At 39.9% G+C, this 9,861-nt stretch overlaps 1 protein-coding gene and 2 pseudogenes across 1 annotated transcript; all 3 read right to left on the reverse strand.

The window, feature by feature from the left end:
• Positions 1-542: 542 nt before the first annotated feature.
• Positions 543-2,648, reverse strand: LOC146564954 (apoptosis-associated speck-like protein containing a CARD). Its single transcript, XM_085290223.1, has 2 exons — positions 2,459-2,648; positions 543-814 (listed from the first exon to the last, which is right to left on the reverse strand). The coding sequence occupies exons 1-2, from the start codon at positions 2,646-2,648 to the stop codon at positions 555-557; spliced, it is 450 nt and encodes a 149-aa protein (XP_085146349.1). The 3' UTR covers positions 543-554.
• Positions 2,649-4,823: 2,175 nt separating this feature from the next.
• LOC146564955 (apoptosis-associated speck-like protein containing a CARD pseudogene) lies at positions 4,824-5,472 on the reverse strand (annotated as a pseudogene).
• A 2,620-nt stretch (positions 5,473-8,092) lies between these two features.
• LOC146564956 (NACHT, LRR and PYD domains-containing protein 1 homolog) lies at positions 8,093-9,054 on the reverse strand (annotated as a pseudogene).
• Positions 9,055-9,861: the final 807 nt, after the last annotated feature.

Here is a 9,861-nt window from a genome sequence, read left to right on the forward strand (position 1 = left end):
CATTAATGAATCAGTAATTAAGGCCAGTGACATCATGTAAATGATCCTGATTTCATTTTAGGTACTTTAGGTGAAGTCTGATGCTCAAAGCTTTGCAGATTAATTACAAAGTAAGTTGATTGAGGAGGATCGTGACTTTATTTGTTTAGCCAGTTTCAAAGGTCAATTTATTAAATTCTTTTAATTCTTCGAGTTTAATTCTGGTTTATTTTTAAGGACAATAAATGTTTGCATTATGTTTTACTTTATAGAAGATAATGAAATCTGAAAATAAATTTATGACAGTTTGAGTCATGGATAAAAACATGGCTGATGACATCGTCAGTTCATCTTTAAGTGATACAATTTACATTTTTAATATAAAAAAATTTAAATATCCAAAGTGTTTCATGTAAAATGGATCAATTAAAGGAGAGTCACTGAGGAGCAAAGGCACCACATAGCAGAACAATTTTCCACAAAGAAAAGACATCTCCACCTTTTTAATGTAAACATGTTATGTTCAGGTAGATCGTGTACGTTTGATCTAAAAATGTGTTTTTTTCCCAACACATTTACTTCTTTGAAAGGTCTTCAACGAGAAATTTCTCATTTGCCAAAAGGCTTTCATAGAAGATGTCTTTGCAGGCTGCACTGGCTTTCAGGGGACCACTGTAGAGCTCCCTCATCCTGTCCTGAGAGGTAGGCAGAGCTCTAATTTTGTCATATTGTTCTTGGTCGATAACTTCCTTGTATTGGAGCTCATCCAAAATGGGTGCGATGTTGCTCACTCTCTGGATCAGCTGGACTCTGTGTTTATCCACAAAATGCTTTCCTGGAGAAAAAAGGAAAGAAATGACAATAAAAGTTTACGGTTGTTTATCATGTGAAAATTTTATTAGCTTTATTCTCAGCTTTCATAACAAAATGCTTTAAAAAAATCACACTTATTTCATAATTAAAATTAATTAAATGTTAAAAATAGAACATAAATGATGTCTGTAGGAGCCATATGAGTTGTTCCTTTTTGACTAAGTGGGTTGGTTTAAATGGACTCACTGTATTGGTGCACAGGCGTGTGGGGCGTGTTTCATGGGTGTGGTAGATGATAAATGTGGTTGCACTCACCTGTTTACAGCACCTGATGTTGATGAGCAGAAAGGTAAGGTGAGCATGAGGCAAAACTTTCTGTTGACCGCAGCTTGAATGATTTTGATGTATTTTAACTGGAACTTGATGGTTTATGTATATTTATGCACTAATTGATGCCATAGGCCAAGTTGTAGTTTGGTATAGTAGTTAGTGCAGTTCTTTGTGAGTAGCAGTTATTTGTTTGTGCAGTCTGTGCATTTGTTTAATAGTTAATCCCACGTGCTGATTTGTATATTGGACAGCTGCATGTGGAATAAAAGAAGCAAATGGTACAGAAGTGTATTTTATGCTTTTATTGTTGCGCGTCATCTGTATCCTCATGTTTAGCCTGCCGCGGCCATAGTTGGAAAAGCCACAACAAATTGTCAACAGAAAAGTTTAGGTTTTATTGGATTGTTTATATATAGATGAGTTTTATTGGTGAGAGTCTTATGGTTTGCTGTTGCCTTTGTCCACGCAGCTTTTAGATTAAGCCTTTGGCTACACAATACAGATTTCTTTCAGGAGTCTTATTCCCCTGTTAGGTTTCAGCAGTACAGCTGCACAAGGCGTTGTACTGATTTGCTTTCTAGTTATTGTGCATCAGGCGGCTGAAGCCATTGGCTTGGGAGTACCGCCGCAGTTTGTGTTTAAGACAGTTTGTCTTCCTCACAGCTGACGGTATGGAGGTACATAAATACCCACCGCTAGTATGTACAGAAGACTAGGTTGAGTTAGTTAGGTTTAATAGGCAGATAGAGGGGGATATTGCTCCTGTTAATTGTGTGTGTCCAAGGTTGATTGAAGGGAATGTCATCAAGTTGATGTGTTGGGATGAGGCTGTGTGGCATAGGTGCAGTTCAGCGTTTGGATTTTGTAATGTTTTGAAGAAAAATGGAGACACACCAATTAATACAATGTGGTGATGTGGATGGAAAGAAAAGACAGCCGAAATCGACTGCTAAGGCTTTGGAGAATCAGATTGAAAGGCTGCAAACAGAACGTCACACTAAGATTAATAAAATTAAAAAGGTCGTAAAAATTATTAAAGAGTTAAAGCAATCTGAGGATAATGTTTCCACTGTTCAGGCTCAGTTAGAGAATTTGTCTGTGTTGCTTAATGAGGCAACTCGTCTGCATGAAACCTTGCTTCCTTTGCTTCCTCAAGAAGAGCAAGAGAAACAAACTGCTTGGTTTATAAGTGTGAAAGCACATAATACTGAGTTTGTGGAAGAGATAAAGAAATGGCTTCGTGATGCAAAGGGAAACCCTCAGAGTAAAAATCAGGTGTCTGAGCTTGATTTGCCACATTTAAATCCACCTGGCGTTGAGTCTTCTGATGTATTACCTGCTGGAAATGGTTCTGGTGCTTCTAGGCACACCGGGAATGTTGGTAAAGGTGCTGCGATAGATGATGTTAATCCAAGTGATAGCGTCTCTAATGTTGCAAGCAGAAGTTGTAGGAAAAGTAAATCATCACTCAGTGGCTCAATGGTTTCATCTGCCTTGTCAGCACGCATAATGGCAGAAGCTGACATGGCTGCCCTTCTTGTTCGACAGAGGTTGTTGAAAGAAAAGCATGCTTTGGAAGAACAAGAAATACAGCTTAAGAAAAGAAAGGAGCTGCTTGACTTAGAAACTGAAATAGCAGCTTCAGCAGCAGAGGTGAATGTTTTAAAAGTTTCTGAAATGTCCCGAGTCTCAAGTGCGGTTAATGGTAAATCTGATGGAATGAATTCGTATTTAGAACGAGAGCAGGGGCGTTTGGGCGTTTTAAATCCTAACGCTCCTACGTTCAAACCTGTTACCAGAGCCCCAGGCCCACCAGAGGTGTACGAAGACCCCAAACCTCCCTCCACCCGCTCATGTGTAGTGTTGCTGTGTCCTGTTCTAAAGTGCTTTTAAAACATGGCAGGGCATGGCTTCCTGCCAGAGAGCAGCGAGTGTCAGCACGGCCCCTCTTGAGAACCCTCAATGTTTACATGCATTTAAAATTCAGAGGTGGCGCCAGAGGTGAGGCTGGACGCTGTATAGTGTGTCCACCCCCACAGCCCTATATGTATGTGTGAGTGTGAGTAATGTGGATGTCTAAGTTGTGGAATAACATTTTATGGCCCGCAAGATCATTTTATATAGATTTATTATTATTGTTATGCATGCCCCGGCGATATGGGGTCCTCAGGGACTAGTAAAGCGCTATACAAATACAGGCCATTTACCAATTCAGCAGACGTTTGTCACCAGAGCAAAGCCACAAACTGAAGCTGTTGTGAAAGCAAGTTCTATTGTAGCAGAGGAGCCAAATCAGCCCGGCCATTTACCGAGGGAGAGTTTCTGAAGAGCTGCATGATGAAGCTGTGCGACGTCTTGTGTCCAGACAAAACGCAGATCTTGGCAAATGTGAGCCTGAGCAGAAATACGATTGCTGATCGGGATGGTGAGATGCCCACTGATTTAAGAACAGTTGTGTGAAAGAAGCAAAAACTTCATTGCATACTCTCTTGCTGTGGATGAAAGTACAGACATGATGGACATTGCACAGCTGACCATCTTCATCCGTGGAGTGTAAATATTGAACATTAAATCAATGCACGGGACAACGACAGGAAAAGACATGTTTGAAAAGGTATTTCAAAGTGTAACCGACATGAAACTGCCCTGGGACAACAGATGGAGCGCTGGTGTTGTGCAGGATGTAGGATCTAGTAAAGATGCAGGAGAACTGTACCGGTGAGTTAACAGCATATCACTGCATCACACACCAGGAAAGGCTGTGTGGTAAAGTCCTAAAAATGGAGCATGTAATGATCACCGTAACACAGACCGTAAATTTGATCTGAGCTAAAGGTTTAAATCAGCGTCAATTTCAGTCTTTTATGTGGGAAATAGATTCAGAGTTTGCCGACATTCCTCATCATACAGAGGTCCGCTGGCTGAGTTGGGATAAAAGTTCTCAGAGTTTTTGAGCTCAGCAAGGAAACCTGTCAGTTCATGGCATGTATGATGCGGTGGAGGCATTTCAAGTGAAGCTGTCACAAATGCACCAGTGCAACCTGCCTCACTTTCCCTGTTGCCGAGTAATGTTGAACAAAGTTGGCGCACTTTGCTCGTCTACATGCGGCTCCAACCTTGTTTGCTTTCATTTATTTTTTCTGGGTTTTTTGGCAGCATGTTCATATTTCTAATTTGCATAATTTTGACAGGATATATTTTTATGGAGAGCAAAATATAAAATAAATAAAATACAAAGTTAAAGTTTATTTTTTTAAGTGCATTTATTCTGGAATAATTATTAACAACAGAGTAAACGTTCGTAGCCTGTATGATGTCACCAGGTGCAAATTATAACCAGTGTTTTAAATCCGCCCACTATGATATTAAAGCATAAAACAAAGAGTCTGATATTTCTTATGTTTACATCAGAAACACAGAAACATAATGGCAGCTTTTCCTTTTTGTAAATACTTTCACTGTAGAACAAAATGGATTTCAGCAAACGTCCTTTCAGCAGAGGTCATTAAGAAGGAGTCTCTCGTGTGTCTGAAGGATTTGGTAGAAGACATCTTTGGAGGCATTTTAGGTACTTTAGGTGAAGTCTGATGCTCAAAGCTTTGCAGATTAATTACAAAGTAAGTTGATTGAGGAGGATCGTGACTTTATTTGTTTAGCCAGTTTCAAAGGTCAATTTATTAAATTCTTTTAATTCTTCGAGTTTAATTCTGGTTTATTTTTAAGGACAATAAATGTTTGCATTATGTTTTACTTTATAGAAGATAATGAAATCTGAAAATAAATTTATGACAGTTTGAGTCATGGATAAAAACATGGCTGATGACATCGTCAGTTCATCTTTAAATGATACAATTTACATTTTTAATATAAAAAAATTTAAATATCCAAAGTGTTTCATGTAAAATGGATCAATTAAAGGAGAGTCACTGAGGAGCAAAGGCACCACATAGCAGAACAATTTTCCACAAAGAAAAGACATCTCCACCTTTTTAATGTAAACATGTTATGTTCAGGTAGATCGTGTACATTTGGTCTAAAAATGTGTTTTTTTTTTTCCCAACACATTTACTTCTTTGAAAGGTCTTCAACGAGAAATTTCTCATTTGCCAAAAGGCTTTCATAGAAGATGTCTTTGCAGGCTGCACTGGCTTTCAGGGGACCACTGTAGAGCTCCCTCATCCTGTCCTGAGAGGTAGGCAGAGCTCTAATTTTGTCATATTGTTCTTGGTCGATAACTTCCTTGTATTGGAGCTCATCCAGAATCGGCTCGATGTTGCTCACTCTCTGGATCAGCTCCACTCTGTGTTTATCCACAAAGTGGTTTTCTGAGGAAAGATTGCAGAGATTCATCACATATGTTGATAATCAAAGACTAAATCCATGCATAGCTTACATCCTCTGTTACTTATTTCCAAACAGAACTCACTGATATGTGTTAAACTTTAAAGACTGATTCATTGTTGTGTTTTTTTACTTTGTACATAATCAAATCTAACTCAGTATCTTTCTGCTTTTTCCCTCTTCACCCTCAAACCAGTCAAACAGATGTCTGCCTCTGCCTGAGTCTGTTTCTTTCTTCCCCTCTCTGACACCGTCTGATTATTGGATGCCAATATTCAGCACTAATGTTGTCATACCAAAGGGAACCCACCACAGCCAAACACAAAGTGCAGTTCTTTTTATACACAAATCATGTGAAACATCTAACCTTGTACTTTACCACTTCTTTGGTTTTCATCTGAAAGTGAAAAATGAACCAGTGAAAATAGAGAAACACCGTATTTACTGGGCTGATCTACCAGTAGGCGTTAGCTTTAATAATAACTGTCAAGTGTTCTCCGACTGTGGTGCCCACACTTGAAAAAGACCAGACTTTGAATTTCACTCAACTTTATTTTGACCAGGTAGATAGGTAGGTAGCAGCAGGTAAAAAACCTTTCAACACAAAAATAAAGAACATTTCATTAACCATTCAGATAAATTACACAGAAGACAGATGAAATAACAAAATACACTTCAGTAAAGCCATTTACCATGTGGTTAACTGTTAATTTAACTGTGGTTCTTAAATATACAAAATGTGTCTTCTTTGCATTTAACACTTTTATAAACAATTGTATTTTAAAGTATACATTTTAGAGTTTACAAACATTTTAATAGAGACTTTAAGGATTTTCTTAACAAAGAATTATTTTCTTTAAATCAAAATCAAACATTTATTCACTAGTTTTACGATCCACCCAAGGATTTGGGGGTAACTATTTTTAATATTAAGTAACATAAATATGTGGGAACACTAACTGCACAAACAATTTATTCAAACTTAAACATTCTTTTTTGTCAATATAATTTCTTTAAACTTAAATGCAGCAACTATTTCCCTAAGCATAAAACATTTGCACAACTGAGCTTCCATAGTTCCAAATATATGTGCAGCAAATGTGAGCTCAAGAGCTTACCGATAGCCCGTCTTGTTCAAAGTCTTCCTCACAGTGGAAAAGTGGATCGTACTTTGTTCGCTGTCCTCTCAGTATGTCGCACATGGGTCAAATGACTGCTGCATGCATTTTAAGGTCTACTAGGCATGCCCACCCTTGATTGCTCTAATGTGGCTCACCTGGCAGGGCGGCGCACACCAGGCCGCGCTTAGTTGTTGATTGCACCCAAGGTCTAAACAGCGGCCATGCGCAAGCAGCAGCACCGAACAGGTAGAGGGCAGGAGGAGGAAGAGAGGAATAACAGCCACACCTACTAGGTCAGCACTGTCGTTAGCTGAATACAGCCACAGATGATGTCGTCTTCACTGCCCTGCACTCTCTCTTCATACATGTGAAATATAACAACCTCTCTCTCAGCAGGCTGTTTGTGAAGCTGACTGGCAGACTCGTCAGAATCAGAATCAGAAAGGGTTTTATTGCCAAATGTTGAGCAGGTTTACAACATTAGGAAATTGCTGCGGTGCTTCAGTGCAAACATACTGTCATAAAAATATAAGAATAAGAATTAAAAGTGCTAAGTAGATAGATATATACATGATATATACATGAGTGCAGGTGGTGATCAGTGCCAAACATGGAATGATGCAGTGACACAGCGTAGGGTCATGTGTTAGTGGAGGGAACAGTCATACGGTTATTGTTCATGTGTCCGACAGCAGAGGGGAAGAAACTGTTCTTATGGCGAGAGGTTCTGGTGCGAATGGACCGGAGCCTCCTGCCTGAGGGGAGCAGGTCAAACAGACTGTGTCCAGGGTGAGAAGGGTCAGCTGAGATCCGAGCTGCACGCCGCAGTGTCCTGGAGGTGTACAGGTCCTGCAGAGATGGGAGTCTGCAGCCAATCACCTTCTCAGCAGAGCGCACAACACGCTGCAGTCTCTGTTTGTCTCTGATAGTGGCTCCAGCGTACCACATGGTACCACACTCTGGTCTTCAGGAACACATTGTGCAACTGGATACTGGACTTCCTGTCAAACAGGCTGCTGTTCAGACTGGTAATCACGGCTCCTCCCCTCTAGGGCCACACTGGAGGCCCCCAGGGTCATGCACTCAGCACCCTCCTGTTCATGTTGAACAGCCATGACTGCTCTCACAGACATGGAGAGAATATCTTCATGAAGTTAGAGGACAACACCACCATCATCACTCTGTTGGAGGAGATCAGCCGTGCACAGCTGTGCAGTTTGGTGCAAAGACAACAACTCACTGCTCAGTGTCAACACATGTTGGAGCTAATGGTCAGACAGCAGGAGAGTTTACTTCATGGTGAGAATACATCAGTTACATACTTCACCATGAACAGGTGTTTATTTTATATCTGACTTATTTCTTCATTCACATTTTAGTTACCAGCATAAAGAGATCACAGGAACATTTGCCACCTGTGTTGCATAATGATCACTAAAATAAACCTTCAAAGTGAACGTGGTACAGTGATGATACAGTTTTGTAGACGTGCTTAAATCTTACCTTTTCTAACAGTGCGGGTCCAAACTGACTGAAGCTCTTTCTGGCGTCAGTCTGAGCTGGAAGTCACTGTCTGGATTCTTCATGTACACTTCAAAGAAATTTGGAGTTCTGCTTTCATATCTGAGCTTTAACGCCTGTTAAAGAATGAAAAGATAAAGTCAGGAAGAACCTGTAAGATATTTTTCCACTGAGGGAGAGAAATCTGATGATTATTCATTCATATAATTTAAACAGACTAATATATTTACTGACCTTACACAGATTTATAAATTGTTTTGGGATCAAATGAGCAGTAAATAAATTCAACATACCTGAGGACAGATTTCTGCACCATCCAAATCTGCTCTTAGGGTGAAACAATGAAACATTTTCAAGGACTTTTCTGGATGCGGCTTTTGGATGATTTTGTATCCACAGGATTCTTCTCTCCGGTCCATCGTCTACAGAGCGAGAGAATATATATGTTTATATGTGTGTGTGTAAAGATGCTACAGGGATCCAATATTGTAATATTACTGTCTGCTGATTTATTTGTTGCACATTGTCCATCTTATACTGTGAAACATGTAATAACCTGCTGTAGCCCAGGATCACGTGGGATCAGATAAACATGCAGTGTGAGGAAAGCTGTGTTGGTCTGATATATCAACACGTTACAGTTGATTTCCACAGGAACGCCCACTTTCATCAGGAGCGCTCTTGGAGAGAAAATCAGACACTTTTTCCACAACATCTCCACAGTCATCTATGTGAACGACTGCAAACTTGTCCAATATGTCAGGGACGTCATCTGCACAAGAAAACTTGAATCGTAAATGTAATTTATTGTTAAATAATAATGCCTTCATGTCCTCTTACCGATGCAGATCCAGTGTGGCAGGTGAACTTCATTTAACTTCCCAGCAGTGACTGTGACGTCCATCAGAGGACCTGCAGGCATGTATTGTCTGCTCTCCATCCTCTCCATGTGTCCGTTTTTTACATATTTATTTATTTTTGACTTTATTTGGTTCCTGAGGTGATACCTGATCATCTCTGCACCAGATTCTGCTCATCTTCATTAAAGCCTTTCTGGTCACCTCCACACACTCTCGGCTGTACTTCTCCATCATCACATTCACTACATCCTGAGTGTTTGCTGCTTTCAGTTTGCTACTTGAGATGAGGAGTGAATCTTTCTGCTATTCAATCAGTGACTTGAATTCATCCAAGTGAGCAGCTTCTCAGTCGTCATAGTTACCACCTGGAAAATGAAAAAGTCATTTTGTACCTGCAGGACTGAAGCAGCCTGTCACTTCTTATGCAGGAGGTGCAGGGCCAGCGATGGTGACACAGCAGATCCTGACACGTATCTACACAACTACATGGATGTTTGCTCCTTCATGTTGAAATTAGCGTCACATGTTTAAAAATAGTCATTAAATGATTTTGAGCAACCTTTGAATGAAAGATGTCCAACATCACACATCACAGGTTACATTTTCATATCGTCAGTTATTTCCACCTGCATTTTGTTCCTATGAAGTTACAGCTGAATAATTCAGTTTGTCTTTTAAAGGTAAACTATAAAACTTGCTAAGGTTACAGGTTTCCATAATTTCCTTCAGGATTAATAAAGTATTTCTGATTCTGATTTATTATCTATTAAGGACAAAACGGGGGGGTTACCACTGTCCCGGGTTCGACTCCAACACCAGACCTTTCTGTGTGGAGTCTGTATGTTCTCTCTGTGTTTGTTGGGTTCTCTCCGAGTACTTCAGCTTCCTCCCACAGT

The sequence above is a fragment of the Mchenga conophoros genome, linkage group LG11 (assembly GCF_057382185.1).
Source record: "Mchenga conophoros isolate Kocher_MC1m ecotype Shallow Benthic linkage group LG11, M_conophoros_male_GT1.1, whole genome shotgun sequence".
Lineage (NCBI taxonomy): Eukaryota > Metazoa > Chordata > Actinopteri > Cichliformes > Cichlidae > Mchenga > Mchenga conophoros.